Source organism: Paramisgurnus dabryanus, chromosome 21 (assembly GCF_030506205.2).
Source record: "Paramisgurnus dabryanus chromosome 21, PD_genome_1.1, whole genome shotgun sequence".
Taxonomy (NCBI): Eukaryota; Metazoa; Chordata; class Actinopteri; order Cypriniformes; family Cobitidae; genus Paramisgurnus; species Paramisgurnus dabryanus.
In genome coordinates, this window is record NC_133357.1 from 12,477,184 (window position 1) to 12,494,650 (window position 17,467).

Sequence of the window (17,467 nt, forward strand, 5' to 3'; positions counted from 1 at the left end):
TGAATGGGAGTCAATGGAATGCTAAGAGCAGGTGAGGGGTCCGCTAGCTAATGGCGGTGCCCAGGGCTGCTTCAATAAAATATGAAACCCAGCCCCCCTGGGTACAAAGCTCATCGTTGTGAGAAAGCGCGGTGTCAACGGGTGTGAACTGATTGGCCAGCTATCCAGTGTGTTGTGATTGGCTGAATACCTCAGTAACGTAATCGGATATATGACGCTCCTTGCCAAGTTTTGGAAGATGAGCTCCCAAAACAATAATAAAAGCCACGAGATACTATCATATTTACTACTACCTTATCAACATGAGCCTGAATCGGACCCAGAAAACACGGATGGCTAAGCTAATCAATCAACTTTACCAGCGCGATGTGAGCAGAATGTAACAGATGGTAAGGTATGGATACTAAAACATAAACCATATTTGCATTTGTGAACGTAGAAAAAACAAACAAGCACTAATCTGCACTTCTAAAGTCTCGCGTTTGGATCATCATTAGGAAATGCATTAAACCACAGGCGCGTCTCTGCTCAAAACTCGTCAGTGAGGAAATTAATTAAATATGAAAACATCGGCTACTTACAGGATGTCAGTGTAATTGCAAAGTTACAATTGCTCCACTTTTTAGACGAAGCCTTTGTGTACATCCAGCGTTTGTACTCCGCGATGTTTAGAAAGTAATTCTCCTTTAAATGTGCAGCACACAATCGAACATTTGGGCTGTACTGTTCTGAAACAGTGTTGTAAATAAAACCTAACCACTGGTTTCTTAATATTTACTCTGTTGGAATGCCAACCAAAGTAGTTTTGCAACGAAACACAGCGTCTGCTCGACATGGCGGAAACAACAATACTACAGCGTGATTGAAAGTTACACCCTCTATCTTTGCGTATATATGAGGGCGGTGTTATGAAAATGTTCAAACCAGTATGACGTCAAACTGCATGGGCGTGTTAAACGAGCCGTTTTATGTGGGCGTGGATGAGGCTTCACATTTAAAAAGAATATCTCTTTGGATTTGAAACTTTAATTTTTGCAACTTTACAGATCTTTTATGTGCACAGACATCATTTAACACTCTAAAAACAAAGGAAACATGCAATCTGGCAATATGACTCCTTTAAACAGATTTTTTAATGTTTTGGCAGCTAAATGTTATGCAACAGGGCATACAAGAGAGTAACGTATTAAACAGAATGTATATGGTTTATCCAATTTAATAATCCCAATATATAATCCTAAATGTATAAATAAGGTCTTTTAAAACGATCCATTGTACAAGTATGCAAGGCAATAGCTAATGGGGTAACATATGAAAATTGTAATAGTGCTGCATGTCCAGCATGTACATTTTAGACCCATGTGCTTTACCTGCATCATTTTCTTAGTTACATGTTTATAAGTAGTAAAAAATGAAGAAGTGGTGTGTTCTCTGCTCTATGATTGCTCAACAAAACGGGTTTCCATCAGTCATGCGTAAACAGTTTGTAGCACAGTATGAGACTTAAAAACAAAATTTTAAATCACACATATCATGGAACACAGGAAAAATAAAGAAATGAATATGGTTTAAATCACATTCTCCTCTGCTCAGATCTAAGGAGTCAGCAGCCAAAAGAGGAGCGTGAAAAATCACATTGAACATTTTCTCTTATGTGTTATCCATCAAGTGTGTAGTACTATGATGTAGTTCATTTTGACAGTTCTCTCTTGATTATGTTGTATTCAATAAGAGATGTCATTTCCATTTCAACCATCTCTGTGAGAGATTTTATTTAAACAAAATACATCTTGAACTCCCAAAGTGTTACTCTTTCAAAACTCAGGGGACTTAAACGTAACATTAAATAATATTTTACATAATGAGTTTAGAGCTTTGACATTTATGAATATACTTTTGTTTGTAATTTTGAGTACAAAAAAGAATTGAGAATATGTAATCTAATTTTTGAGTCTCCTCTCTGTCTCACTTGACCACATGGAAGGCTTCAAGTTTTAGTAGATGTCACTATAACCCAATGTTCCCCCGCCTTCAGAAATGTCCACTAAACAAGCCAACTGTCCATCTGTGTTCAATCTTCTTTAAAGGTTTAAACTCAAGGGATCACAGTTGCATAACCTATTATTTTGCAGTAGTTCAAAGTGAGTTATAATACTGTTTTGCAGAGTAACTTGGGATAAAGTATCTTCCATATTTTGGTTATCAGCTCAAATCTTAAACCGCTATACAGTAAGTAGCACCCAATAAATATGTATGAGTCATAATGCCCTAACTTAAGCATTTATTTATAATTATACAGTATTTATATATATAAGTATACTATAAAAGTATAGTATTTTGTAAAACTTAAAGGGATAGTTCACCCAAAAATGAAAATTCTGTCATCATTTACTCACTCTCATGTTGTTACAAACCCGCATACATTTCTTTGTTCTAATGAACACAAAGGAAGATATGTAAAAAAAATTGTAATCAAACCGTTCGTGGACCCCATTCACTTCCATAGTAGGAAAAAAGAATACTATGGAAGTGAATGGGGTCCAAAAATGCTTTGGTTACAAACATTTCTTGAAATATCTTCCTTTGTGTTTATCAGAACAAAGAAATGTATACAGGTTTGTAACAACATGAAAGTGAGAAAATTATGACAGAATTTTCATTTTTGGGTGAACTGTCCCTTTAATATAGTAAAATTCAAAAACACTGTAGTAGTATGCTAAATACTAAAGTATAGGCTACAATCTTTTTCATGTGGTTTGGCAGGCAGATTAATGTTGAATAGACAACTTTTATTTTTGTTTGATATTCACTGCAATAGCACTTAAAGTTGTTCACTGGCTCGAAATGATAAGAGAACCATTTTTAGTGCTAGACCACATGTAGCACCTGTAGAACCATATTGTGCTATGTTGAACCATAAGTGGTGCTATAGCCTACTGCAGTGGTTTTCAAACTGGGGGCCGGGGTCCGCGAGATGGTGCCAGGGGGGCCCCAGTTTTATGACATTTTATGAAATACATTAATTTATCATGAATTCTGTGTAATTAAACCTAAAAAAATAAAATAAAATAAGGCTACTAACCAAAAGCACTACTTTTTTGTATAATTTAATGTTTTTTTTAATTAAAATGTTGAGTTTAGAATTTTCTTTGGGGGGCCGTGAAGGAATGCACCATACACAAGGGGGGCCACACGCTGAAAAAGTCTGGGAACCACTGGCCTACTGTATATAGCACCAGAGGTGCTCTGTAGCGCTAAAAATAGTTATCCTTTTATTATGAGCTTTTAGTACAACTTAGCACCACATTTTTAGAGTGTATATTTTTACTATCATAGTTTAATTTGTACGTGTTGGTTTTTAAGGGTAACGTGAAAGATGTGTATTGTTCAAACAAAATCTCCTCTATGCAGTTCTGTTCATAGACTAAAAGAAAACATAGAAAGAAAAGAGTTAGGGAAAAATGAAAAGATCGCCACAACAGGAAAGCGCCTATGAAAGCGCATTTTTAAGCGAACCCGGGCACAGACAATGAGGGGCGGGACAAAACCACTCTAGGTTTCTGTAACTGCATATAACATCTGTAATCTAAACCCTGAATCAGCGGCATTACTGCGCAAAGTTTGTTTAAGACTTATCGAGGCAGGGTCTTAAGAAGTCAGTCTGGGAATGTTTTTTTTCCAAGCGGAAGATGACGGTTTCTGCTCCATAAAGCCTCTTACTGGTTTTCGGTTTATCAGCAATAGATTTGACTAGAGATATTTTTATAAACACCACAGCTCGATGTGTTTTTCGGTTGGGCGATCCACGCAAGAGGAAATAGGAAATACCATTTTGTTTTGCGAGTGTGGTGAGGAGTTTAACGTACATTATAGAGTGGGAAATGTCAGGACGATTAGAGTTTGATGTTTAACTTATTGAGTGATGCGAGCTTCAAAAAACACGAAGTTTGATGAACAGCTCGATTTGTGAGGGAACACGAAAGAAAAATCAGGTAAATCACTTATAACATCTTACATATTACTACAACTGTACCTATGAGTATGGGAAATATCATTTAAATACATTTAATTGATGTATATAATTTACTGGTAATAAAATTATCAGTAAAACGTATTATACCATGGGGCTGTTAAATGCTTTATTGTGATTGGTTGAGAAATGTTCCAGGGGTATATGCATTATTTTTCGATAAACGCAAATAAGATTTTCTGTTTTTACTATTAGGGGTGTGGGTAACTGGAATTATAGTCTTTTGTCTATAATTTGTTTTATTTTTATTTATAAGAACACTAACAATGAGTTTACTAAATTGACCAAAATTAATAGTAACCATAGTTTATATACTTTTACTATAATTAAACAATATTTAGTTTTCTTAAGGGAACACAACTTGCAAAATCATCTACAGCTCCTGGACTTTATTTGTGTAATGTTGTCACCATTTTGGTTATTTATTTATTTTTGGCTAGCTTATTATTACAAGTATTGTAACATATCATTAAAATACACTAAGTGACTTTAGGATGGTTTTATATATTCTATGGATATCTTTGCACAAAAGTCTCTGCTTACATTCAACAGGCAGGCACAGAGCCCATATCCACCAATCATGAACCGAGAAGTCAGATCATTTATCTCAGTAGCAATGCTGGTGCTCACAAATACATTCAGGCGTAGCGGTCCTTTCTAACTGCAGTCAAAACTGGCAAGTTTCTACAGCTACAAGATGAAGCCACAGATATGTTGTGAAAACGGTGAAATACTGAATTATTCTTTCACAATTTGAAACCATATCAACCATAAAAATAGTTATGGTCGACATATGTTGACCATATGTGTGACACACAATACTCTTTTTATATTAAATATTGCAAGACTTTAATGTTTTTACTTTCAATAAGTATTTTAGAGACATAAAAACCAACAATGTGATTTAGTAGAGGATTTAAGAAAGCATGCACACATTTCCTTTTAGTTCAGATAGTAGCCTAAGTCCTGAGAAAAGTGGAAGCAGAATTAGAAAGTTGCTCATGTTCCCATGAGTCTTTCTAGAGAGAATGCTGACAAGCACGGCATTAAAAAACAGGAATCCCATTTCATCATCTTCAGTCTAATCTTTGATTCAAGGCACTCAGAAATCTGATTTGAGAAGCATCCTGGTAGTCTAGAAATTACAATCAGCATTTCCACATGGGTGGGGTTGTTTTCTTTTTATAATGTGGCCTAGAGGGCCCAGCAATTACCCTTTTTTTTGTGTGTGTGTGCATACAGCCTACGTGACAAAGTTGTTTACACCAGCCCACCTGCACTTACATTGGCCGGCTTAAAGGGATTACTTAAAAGGTTACTGCTAAGACAAAGTCACTCTGCTGAAATCTTCATGTATATGTGTCTATCAACCAGTGGTCATTTCCAGTAAACCATAATATGTTTGTGTGTGGTCTTCCGGTCCCATGATGGCATTCACTTGTATGTGCTTGTCTAGAGAAAATAACAACAGATGTCACAGAATGAATAGACAAATTGGCAGTCATGACCCACAGATTCTTTAATATCTTCTTATGTATAAGTCATATTGCTGAATGCAGTTTTATGAATATGATATTGCTTCAGAAGTAAAGGATCAACTCTGGCTTTAATTACAAGTCTTTTTCAAAACATCATAGCTGACTCTTTTTTCCATGACATCACATAAGTAAACACTGTACCTATTTAATTATAGTGTTGCGGCAACACAATGTGTTTTGTTGTTTTCTGAAACCTTTCACTGCATACTGTAATGCACTAGATGTATTTTAACGCATACATGTGAGTGCATTCGCGGCCATTTGAAGAATGCTATCTGATGCCAGACTTTTTCTCAACTTTTATCAAACAAGATGGCTTTTTGAGGATGGGTTTGGTTATTTTCAGTGACATCTGATAGCAAAATACAGTATTTTTAATGGTCTATGACTGCAGTTAAATTTTGACTTTATTAAAGGTAAACACCACCGTGTTTCAATATTTTGCTATGTTCTTACCTGAACTTAGACAAATTAATACATACCTAGCTTTTTTCAATGCGTGCACTTAATCTTTCTACAGCACGTCGTGAATGTGTTAGCATTTAGCCTAGCCCCATCCATTCCTTAGGATCCAAACACGGATGAATTTAGAAGCCACCAAACACTTCCATGTTTTCCCTATTTAAAGACTGTTACATGAGTTGTTACACGAGTTAGTATGGTCGCACAAAATAAAACATGGCAATTTTTAAGAGGATAAAAATGAGAACTATACTGTATGACGGAAGAGCACTTAGTTTGCAATACTTCATCCTTGGGCGCAGTAATATTGACGGAAGTTTGAGCGGGAGGGGGAAGTAGTCAGGAGTGATGATGTTACTGCGCGCCAACGTCGAAGTGTTTGGTGGCTTCTAAATTCATTCCTGTTTGGATCCTAAGGAATGAATGGGGCTAGGCTAAATGCTAACACATTCACAACACGCTGTACAAAGATTAAGTGCACGCATTGAAAAAAGATAGGTATGTATTAATTTGTCTAAGTTGAGGTAAGAACATAGTAAAATACTGAAAAAACGGTGGTGTTTTCCTTTAACCGAAAACAGTTATTTATCACTTAAAACGTGCTGCACTGAAGTTTCTAGTTATTGATATTTTGTTATATAATGCAAAGACATTGAGATATATGTATACAAACATTTTGTGTCCAATACAAATACCTTATTTTCACAAATGCACTTTAGTCATTTAATTTGTATTTAATATGTTATGTGACTGTCTTTCACTGCAAAATCCTTTAAGTGCATGCAAGTTTTTTGGCAAAAAAATCCACTTCTAGTAAACAGTTTTGAAATTACTAAAGAAGATGCTAGAAACATTGAAAAATGATGAGAATTTAACAAAATTAATGACACATTAGGGGACGCTGTGATCCATGTGACTACCACATTAGGGTTGTATTCAGGTCTAAGTACTCAAAAGGGACACAAGTTTGGTCGTTTTGCACATTGTTCGTTCATCCAATTTATTTTTCGTCCTCTAAGAAGACTTTGCTGATAAATGTACATGTTGTTTTGCGGATTCTGCCAACAAACCAGTATTTCTAAATGTTCCATTTTCTTAATAAAGTAGATTTGAAATGACGGTATTTGATGAACATATACTACATGCTAGAAGCCTTTGTTAATAATATCCTTATCTCATTACTGACGAAGGTGGCGTTTAGCGGCTTTTGCATTATGAGCTCCTCATATGTAATCAGTGCAAATCTTATTTACCACACAAATTAATAATCTTGTGGCTAAATATGTGGCTTTCACGTTGTTCCTTCAAAGCAGCCTTAAAGACAGGCCAGCATTTCAGATGAAAGGTTTTCCCTTATCTCCATATAATTTAGTGTTCACACAGCCATTTTGTTTGCGTGACCAGGCAACTTCCAGACCTAGAGGAACAAGCTATCCGGAGTCTTTGGACGGCTAGCCGGGTGCGGCCTCTGAATGGCAGGAAGTATAGCCATCAATATTTACTCTGTGTGTACAGCAGCCAGAGTGTCTGAGGGCCGTTGGTACAGAGGAAAGCGAGGCAAATCGGAGCTGGCTTCACTAAAGTCCTCTCCCACCCACTCGGACTTTAATTGCTGCCCAGACAGACTGACTGGCCCTGTCCATTTGTCGTTCCTTAACTTATAACTTCCTTTGGTGTGGAGAGAGATTATTCTGTCTCCATTTTCCATTAAGGGAACTCTTGTTATGAGATTCCAAGACATTTGAAGTTCAACATATGATGGAATGATTGCCGTATGGAATGGTGCCTTGTAAATGCCAAACCAGCAAACGACGCTACAGAGGAATGTTGAATTTGGATTCAGGCGTGATTCTGTATTCCTTTTCTCTCAGAGATGAAGTCCGAGGTGCTCGCAGTCCTGACTGTTTTGGTGTGCTCAGGAAGCTGTTTGCAGTGCTTCGACCGAGCTGAATTGAATAAAGGTACAGTGTGTTATTTGCTTGTTTGTTTGTTTGTTTTTTATGATGTTTCAATACTTCCTCATATCCTCGTGTGTAGTTCATGTGTAGGTCAAATCAGAGATTTGTTCTTTATGAGTAGTGAGACAATAAACCAGAGGAAGTGTGTGCTTTCGGGTCAAGCTGGCTGTGTTTGTCAGAGAATGTTTTAACAGGCCTGGATATTTATTTCAGGAATAGCTTACTTAAAGCAGACTGAAACGATCATCTCTGGGTTAGTCCTGTCCCTATCACATGTTATATTTCAACCTTACTTTTTCTCCATAGCCAAGGAGGGGTTTGTACAGTGCGCATGCGAGAACAATAGAAATTGTGTTAACAACACCTGCTGGGGCAATTACTGCATCTACACTTGGGTCGATGAAGTGGAAAGCAGGGGATGCCTTCCCACCCTCGAACAGTGCCATGTGCCTGATCGTCCTGGACTGTATTGCAATTGCTGCTTCACAAACTTCTGCAATCAAAACTCCAGTTTGCCCAAAGAAGGTCAGTAAGTGCACAATGCATCAACCTTGAAGTGTCAAGAAAGCCTTACATCAAAGGAATAGTTCACTGGAAAATAGATATTTTTTCATTATTTACTCACCTTCATGCCATCCTTAATGTTATATTAAACACTGTCCTTCCTCTTTATACACTGTAAAAATCCTTGTTGCACTTAAGTTTTTAAGTTTAATTAAATTGACTTTATGATTAATTTCAACTTTCTTATATAGTGAGGAGTTGCTATATAAATTGCAAAAATAAAGTTGAATTAGCTTAAGTAAATTCAATTTAATTTTTATCATTTATAGCTAATCCTTGCCATGTCAAGAAAGTTGAAATTAAGTGTAAATTCAAGTTGATTAAACCTAAAATGTGTGTGGTGAAAAGTGCATCCATCCATCCATCCATCCATCCATCATAAAAGTAATTCATATGACTCCAGTGGGAAAATATGTCTTTTGATGCTAATCAATTTATGCGACGCCGCAAAAAAACTACAATTCAAGAAATCATACGGAGGAGACTGCTTTCGAATCGCTCGAATTGCATAAAGTCAAACACGCCTATACACAAAATAATGGGTTTTTCCAACCCAGGGATGAACCCAACCAGTATGCTAATTTGTTTCAACCCAAAATGTTGGGTTGTTTTAATCCATTGTGTTTATACCCATATTGAACAGAACACATGTTGAGTTATAAATAAACATACGCTGGGCTGCATTGGGTTAAAAATAACCCATTAGAATTTAGAGAGTAAATTATAAATATATTCATTTTCTAGTAAACTTTTATTTTAATGGGTACATATCAGGAAAACCTGACTTTTTCCATGTATAAATGCTTTAATTGGGTAAACCATTTTCTGCAAGCATGTGAAAAAATAGGGAATTGAAATTTGGCTCCCCTTGTGATGTCAGAAGGGGATAATACTGCCCGTTAAGCTGCACTATCCAACCACGACACTGCCATTTAGTGCCGAGATCAGCTTATTTGCATTTTAAAGGACACACCCAAAAACAGCACATTTTTGCTCACACCTACAAAGTGGCAATTTAAAAATGCTATAATAAATGATCTATATGGTATTTGAGCTAAAACTTTACATACGTACTCTGGGGACACCAAAGATTTATTTGACATCTTAAAAAAGTCTTGTGAAATGTCCCCTTTAAAATACAAAAGAAAACAGACAAAAATTGTTGGATTAAAAAGCATAGATTATTTAATTTATAAATTACTTTAAGGTAGTTTTGAGACAATCCAGACATTTATTGCTACAACCACTGTCTTTTCTGTTGTTTAATGTAACATGAACCCTCTATAGAGGTTTTGTGGCTGATGCCCCCTAGTGTTGCATTTATTCTTTATTCTTTAAATTAAGTATGCATGGGTTGGTGTAATTTTAATAGAAAATGTAAACTTAAGGTAGACTGCTTGCATTGATTATTAACATAATTGTTACACAACATTGTCATTTTAGACTCGGTACAGGAGAAGTATATGAGAGAGGTTCTGCTGGTGACAGTGGGTTTATTGGTGCTGCTGATGGTGATCGCAGCCGGCTGTCTTATATTGTGGCTACGTACAAAGCGACAACGCCACCAGCTGGTAAAGGATGACACCTCAATGCTCAAAGTCCCAATTGGAGTGGACCCTACTTACGGGGTAAAGTATACCTGATCCAACCTGTGTTATTGTGTTAAGTCTAATGTCTAATTGACATTTTATTCATTCATGTTCTTCTGCAGTATAAATGCATAATTCTCTTATTTCAGGATATTTTCGATGAGTTTTGTACATCGGGCAGTGGGACCGGGCTTCCTTATCTGGTGCAGAGGACCATGGCTCGACAGATCTCTCTGGTAGAATGTGTTGGTGAGTGAAACGTTCATAAAGCATTCATCATTTCTCTCAGATGTCTCTTTCAGTGTTCACATCCCCCCTAAATATTTCTGTCAGGTAAAGGACGTTATGGAGAAGTATGGCGAGGTACTTGGATGGGAGAGAGCGTAGCTGTTAAGATTTTCTCCTCTCGTGATGAACAGTCCTGGTTTAGAGAAACTGAGATCTACAACACGGTCCAACTGAGGCACGAAAACATCTTGGGTAAGTACCCACCCACAGCGTGTGTTTTTCATAGCTCGTGTGGGAAGAACTAATTTCCACTTTTGCAATCATAATAGGTTCTTGCCCGCAGAAATATAATTTTCCTACCAAGCAATTATAAAACCTTTGATATGAAATGTAATAATGTTCTCTCTCTCACACACACACACGTGCACTCTTTTTTCTCATTACCAGGTTTTATAGCGTCAGACATGACATCTAAAAACTCCAGCACTCAGCTGTGGTTGGTCACACACTTCCATGAATTAGGCTCCCTCTATGACTTCCTGCAGTTCAGGACGCTGGACCCGGAAAGCTGCTTGTGCATGTGCCTGTCTATAGCCAGTGGCCTGGTGCACCTCCACACGGAGATTCTGAGCACACAGGGCAAACCAGCCATCGCGCACAGAGACCTGAAGAGCCGCAACATCCTGGTGAAGAGAAATGGCCAGTGCTGCATAGCTGACCTGGGTGAGAAAGTAGAGCAAAGTCTTAAAGGGGACATTTCACACGACTTTTTTAAGATGTCAAATAAATCTTTGGTGTCCCCAGAGCACATATGTGAAGTTTTAGCTCAAAATACCATATAAATAATTCATTATAGCATGTTAAAATTGCCACTTTGTAAGTGTGTGCAAAAATGTGCCGTTTTGGGTGTGTCCTTTAAAATGCAAATAAGCGGATGAAGTTCAAACACTGATCGCAATGATGGTGGTTTGTTGCAATTGAAACTCTATTGTGCTATGAATTATTTTCTCTCTCTCTCTTTCTCTCTTCACGATATGGCAGTGTTGTGGTTGGATAGTGCAGATTAAGAGGTGGTATTTAAGAGCTCCTTATGACATCATAAGGAGAGCCAAATTTCCTCTACCTATTTTTTCATGTGCTTGTAGAGAATGGTTTACCAAAACTTAAGTTACTGGTTTGATCTTTTTCAAATGTTCTAGGTTCATAGAAGCACTGGGGACCCAATCATAGCACTTAAACATGGAAAAAGTCAGATTTTCATGCCATGGCCCCTTTAACATTGTACTGTAATTTGACGCAGTTTCCTTTTCCATTGGGGTGCTTGCTAAGGCAAGCATTGCTCACTAGTGTTATGGCTTTGGAAAAATCCCTCCATTTGTCCAGCAAGTCACATCCTTTGTATTGCTTTTTTAATGTATTAATATAATAACATAGTGTCTTCTGTGTGATCTTTCAGGCCTGGCTGTCATTCACTCTCAGTCTAATGACTATCTGGATGTTGGCAATAACCCAAGAGTGGGCACCAAGCGCTATATGGCACCTGAGGTTTTGGACGAGAGTATTCGTGTAGATGTTTTCGAGTCCTATAAACAAACAGACATCTGGGCCCTGGGTCTTGTCCTATGGGAGATAACTCGTCGAACTATCGTAAATGGTAAGACAAAACAAGTACTAAACTTCATTTGATTCCATTACCTTAAGAATCCCTAAAATAGTGGTAAAGTTTCATAAAAGAATTAAGAAGTTATTTCACTAAAGGATTCCAAAGTTCTTGCTCTAATTTTCTGGTTCTGTTGCTAAGCAACTATTCTCTCCACGTTGATAGATGTGATAGACTTTCACATAAGTTCCTTCGTTTTACTTCCCTTCCATTCCAAGTTTTTTTTATGTGTGTGTGTGTCTGCCTCCTCTATCCACCCACGATTAGCGGTCCAGTAATTATAAACAATCTTATCTGGTGTCAGCACTCCCTCTCAAAAAGACCAGATGCGCTTGTTCCCTCTCTGTTTCTCTCTCGCATACACGCTTTTACGCAGCACGACACCATGGGTGAGAATTTGGACGATTCGACTGGTTAGGGACCCAGCAGAACCCCATACTTTTCCTATATGTGGGTCCTTAGGGTCCAAAGTACAAATTAAACAGGGGCCTAGGAAACCTAGCGGCACCCCTGCACACCACTAACCCTTTTAATGCATGACACTGTATATTATATGTAGTGATTCTTAGCTGGTTTAGATTTAGGTACCACATTTTATCATCATATCGCAAACTTCCTATCACATCTGCTTAATTTTATTTGCCTTATTCAATCGAGATGAATTTACACCAAAATACCATATAGATTTGACATATCAACAAAACAAAATAGATAGCTTTACTCATTTTAGTGATATCGCATAGCTTTTCTCCCATTGGCTTTCTACTCATAATGCACATAATAGGCTTTCTGGAGTATTTCCAATTGTTCTCCCACATTATTAGTTACTGCCAACCTCCCTCAAAATCCAAACCACACTATTAAAAGATATGGTCAGAACAGCCTTTCAGTCTCAGCACACATCCACACCATTGTCAGTAAAAGACAAATGTAATGATGTCAGCAAACGACTGCATTAAAACTTCCCATATCTGTGGTTTTGCCAGGGATTGTGGAGGAGTACAGACCGCCGTTCTTTGACGTGGTCCCCTCTGACCCCAGTTTCGAGGAGATGAAGAAAGTGGTGTGCGTTGACCAGTACAGGCCCAGTCTACACAATCGACTGCACTCTCATCCGGTAAGATAATCAGACATACCAGAGATACAGACCTCATGTTTAAGACTTGGACTCGAGTCAGACGTTAGACAAGGCACTGCTTTGACAGCTGCGTTCTGTAGCAATTTGTCAGGAAGGCATTTAATATGCGGGACAGAAAATCCTATTAATCAAAATATGTCATTGAAATAATTTTTCTTTTTTTATCAGCATATGGAAATGTACTTTTATTCTGCTTAAATTCTATAGCCACAGCAAAATATAGTATGGTAATATTAAAGGATTAGTCAATTTTCTTAAAAAAAATCCAGATAATTTACTCACCCCCATGTCATCCACAATGTTGATGTCTTTCTTTGTTCTTTGTTTTTTGAGGAAAACATTCCAGGATTTTTCTCATTTTAATGGACTTTAATGGACTCCAACACTTAACACTTAACTCAACACTTAACAGTTTTTTTCAACGGAGTTTCAACAGCCTCTAAACGAACCCAAACGAGGAATAAGGGTCTTATCTTGCAAAACGGTTGTCATTTTTGACAATAAAAATATGCACTTTTTAACCACAACTTCTCTTCTTCCTCCGGCTGTGTGACGCGCCAGCGCGACCTCACGTAATTGCGTAATGACGTGGAAAGGTCACGTGTTACATATATGAAACGCACATTTGCGGACCATTTTAAACAATAAACTGACACAAAGACATTCATTAGTATCATTCCACATACAACAATGTCGGAACGGTCCTCTCTCTCCACACTTGTAAACACTGGGGCGTAGTTTCGCATACATCATCCGTGACCTCTGGACGTGATGACGTATTGCGTGAGGTTGCGCTGGCGCGTCACACAGCCGGAGGAAGAAGAAAAGTTGTGGTTTAAAAGTGCATATGTTTTATTTTTCTTGTCAAAAATGACAATCGTTTGGCTAGATAAGACCCTTATGCCTCGTTTGGGATCGTTTAGAGTCCTTTGAAACTCCGTTGAAAAAAAACTGTTGGGGTCCATTAAAGTCCATTAAAATGAGAAAAATCCTGGAATGTTTTCCTCAAAAAACATAATTTCTTCTTGTGAAGTCGGTGAACGGTGGCCTGAGCCGTTGATTGCAATTAGCAATCTCACTGCTAGATGCCGCTAAAATCTACACACTGCACCTTTAAATAAGACACTCATTAAATGACAAAATGCCACTAATATGGAAAAAAGCATGTAAATGTTTGCATGATGACTCACATAACTTTGCATTGATTTGTGGATTTGGGTCACTTTCTGCATACAGTTTAAATTCAAATAAACTTTAAGTTTATCATATCGCTCAGTATTTTTGAGTATGCTTTTGAGAGTCAGGAAACGGACAGTGGGCGATCCTTATGTTTGACATCTGACTACAAAGCAACTTACTTCAGCAAAAACAATAAAGAGGGGAAAATGCAGAGGAGTAGAAGAGAAGACTTTTCCTTTAGTTGTTTGCCACATTAAACTCTTTAAAGTCTGGCACATGAACACTCTCCCACCTACAAAATATCTGTTATCAGAGCAGAATGCCAAAAATTTGTTTTTTTTTTGATAAAGTTTTGACAGGCAAATATAATTATTACACATTACAAACCAAGTAGGTCAGATACACCAACACAATTCTCAGTTCTCAACATCTTATTGTTATGTGTTGCTACATTTAAATTCAGCATTAAAGTTGAAATGCAGAAGTTGCTTCTTTGTTATAGGTTGATTTAAAATGAACACCACACAAATCCACACAGACAGAAGCAAACACAAGAAATCAAATGCTCATCGACTTGTTCTCTGTTTTTCTGTCAAGATCCTGTCTGCAATTGCGAAGATTATGAAAGAGTGCTGGTTCCAAAGCCCCTCAGCTCGGCTTACCGCTCTGCGTGTGCGTAAGACCATCTCCAAATTCGACCAGGACCACGACTACGATATAGACAAGCTCAAATTGGACCTTTAAAATAAACCTACTCTTGCAATACTGCATTCATTTCAACAAAGTAAACTCTTCTGATGTGCCTTTCAAATTTGGTCTTCTATGTATTTATGTCTTAAGCCTCGTCCTTATCCTGACATTGGCTCATTGGCAATTTGAGCTTCTTAACTCTGCTGTTAAAATATTGCCTATGGAACATATCCACACGACTGCTCATCCGGGACGATTTGCATATTTCAACACGGAGACTTATTTACAGTATCTCAGTATTTTAATTTTTGTATACTGAAAAGGTTTTGTATATGACAAAGGTTTTCTCCACTTTCTGTAATTCCTGGACATTACTCTTAACTAGGAAGTTCGGCACATGCACTTTCTTTATCTAGCTGCCTTTCGGCTCTATTAAAGACTCAGAAATGGGCCGTTTTCAACTGCACAAGATATATAAACTATACTTTTGCACCAAGACAATATTAAATCAGAGGACATATTAATGTAGTACAACGTTTTATACAATATCCAACTGCAGTCACATCAATTAGCTGCTTATCTTTTTGTACAACCAAATGTATTTACTGTTTGAGAAGTTATAACTGAAAATGTATATACCGGGGTTTTTTTGTTGCACAAAACAATGTATATTATTATTTTCACTTTAAATTGTATGTACTGTTTAATAAAACTTCAGGACATTGAAGCAGACTTTGGTTAAATAATTATAATACACTAGTACCTTTTTTCCACTAGAGGGCGTCATTAATTGCAATTTTTTGTGTGTTGCTCGCCTTGTGAATACAGCATCATTGCTCCAGGCATTTTTTTCTAAATCTGCCCCTTGCCTGTAAAAACCCAGCTAAAGGTACACATAAAATCATCCTACATATTAAAAAAAAGTCTGTGAAAATATAACCTTGATATCTTTAATATTGACTGAGTAAGGCAATGTCAAACATTAAAATTAAAGTGAAATCAAACTTTGATGCTGCAAATCTCAGTTCACTAGTCTTACGGCTCTAAATTGACAACCCCCCCTCCTCCGTGCACAGAGGGAGAAAGAGAGTAGTGAGGGAGGAGATGGGAAGGAGGAGGGATGCGGGAAGCTGCCTACCTGGAGGCTGCCTTTATATAAGCTCATAATGGTGATTGACAGGCCTGAATTTTTATGCTCGCCCTGAACCCATGTTTAAAACTACATTTTAGATAGAGACTTTACCCCAGATTTCACAGGCATGGTCATATATATGATAAATAATACGTATGGATCCTTTCTTACAAGCCTTGTTGTTCAACACAAGAGATTTTAGGACCTGACCCCGCCAGGAAAAACAAGACACACCTTGGTGTTGTCGAACAACATTTCACAAATACATCACTGGGTTCATCCTTCACGATCATGTTTCAGACAGACCTATATTTGCCCCCACGCAAATAGATATCTCTTGTATCTCTTGTTTGAGACTGCCAAATGCGTGTCTTTCCAGTATAAATCCCTTCCTACGCACGCTGACACACAGAGGAGACCAAAAGAGCAGATGCCCCACTGACTGACAGATATTTATAAGATGCTTATCTTGTTTTTTTCCGAGCAAGAAGTTTCCCTTTAGTGTGGCGTGTCTGTCTTGCTGTCAGACTGCAATGGTTAAAGTGAGAGGATGGGCATTGATTTCTGTCTGCTTGTTTATCTATATCTGTGCCTCAGTATATCCATCTGCACTAAAACACAACAGGGTTTTGCTGAAGATAATTCCCCAACACAGCCCCACTTTGCCTGTCCAGTCAGATGAAGAGAGGTTTATTTTTAACACAGCACAGGGGCTGATATCAGTAGCCTGCATAAGAGAAGCTGGCCGGCCTTAAGGCGCTGTCATTGGCCACCATTAATTTGACTTTTTCTGTGTGTTTTTTCAAAGATATTGCTGAATAGCACATTTCCATTTTTTTAAAGAATTTTTAAGTGCCTAGGGAGAAAACATATGAGGAAATGTTTATCATAGCAACCCAGCATCTGGAAATTATGCGACTGCTGTTTTGCTGTATTCCGTGAGCAGTAGTCATGGGAGTTCTCGAAAAAACATGATTTAATAATGTTTCGTAATATTCCCACATTTTTTTGTAAGTGGGATGCTAATTTATTAGTTTAAAAAAAATGGTTAGCCTATTTGAATATTTGGTCACATGTTTCAGCTACCAGAGTGCATGCCTCGTGCAACAGACAGAGACCTGCGGCAAATATGAAATTATATACATATATGCATTTGGCAGACACTTTTATCCAAAGTGACTTAGTGCTTTCCATACACTTTGTGCATGTGCGTTCAAACCAAGGTGGGCAACCTTCCGATCTCTCTGATGAAGCCAATAGACCTTTTTACAGCTCACGTGATCAAATAGCCTGCGCGCG

General features: G+C 37.6%; 1 protein-coding gene across 1 annotated transcript; it reads left to right on the top strand.

The window, feature by feature from the left end:
- Positions 1–3,568: 3,568 nt before the first annotated feature.
- acvrl1 (activin A receptor like type 1) lies at positions 3,569–15,763 on the top strand. The gene is made up of 10 exons (XM_065285620.2): positions 3,569–3,992; positions 7,902–7,991; positions 8,295–8,513; positions 9,996–10,180; positions 10,291–10,390; positions 10,475–10,621; positions 10,817–11,092; positions 11,826–12,023; positions 13,016–13,146; positions 14,944–15,763. The coding sequence occupies exons 2-10, from the start codon at positions 7,904–7,906 to the stop codon at positions 15,088–15,090; spliced, it is 1,491 nt and encodes a 496-aa protein (XP_065141692.1). The 5' UTR covers positions 3,569–3,992; positions 7,902–7,903; the 3' UTR covers positions 15,091–15,763.
- Positions 15,764–17,467: the final 1,704 nt, after the last annotated feature.

What these genes read in the sequence shown, in the direction of transcription:
- acvrl1 (XM_065285620.2), top strand. Translation starts at nt 7,904, where the DNA reads ATGAAGTCCGAGGTGCTCGCAGTCCTGACTGTTTTGGTGTGCTCAGGA. An exon ending in GAGTGGACCCTACTTACGGG is followed by an intron (nt 10,181 to 10,290) that starts GTAAAGTATACC and finishes CTCTTATTTCAG; the next exon opens with GATATTTTCGATGAGTTTTG. An exon ending in CTCTCTGGTAGAATGTGTTG is followed by an intron (nt 10,391 to 10,474) that starts GTGAGTGAAACG and finishes TATTTCTGTCAG; the next exon opens with GTAAAGGACGTTATGGAGAA.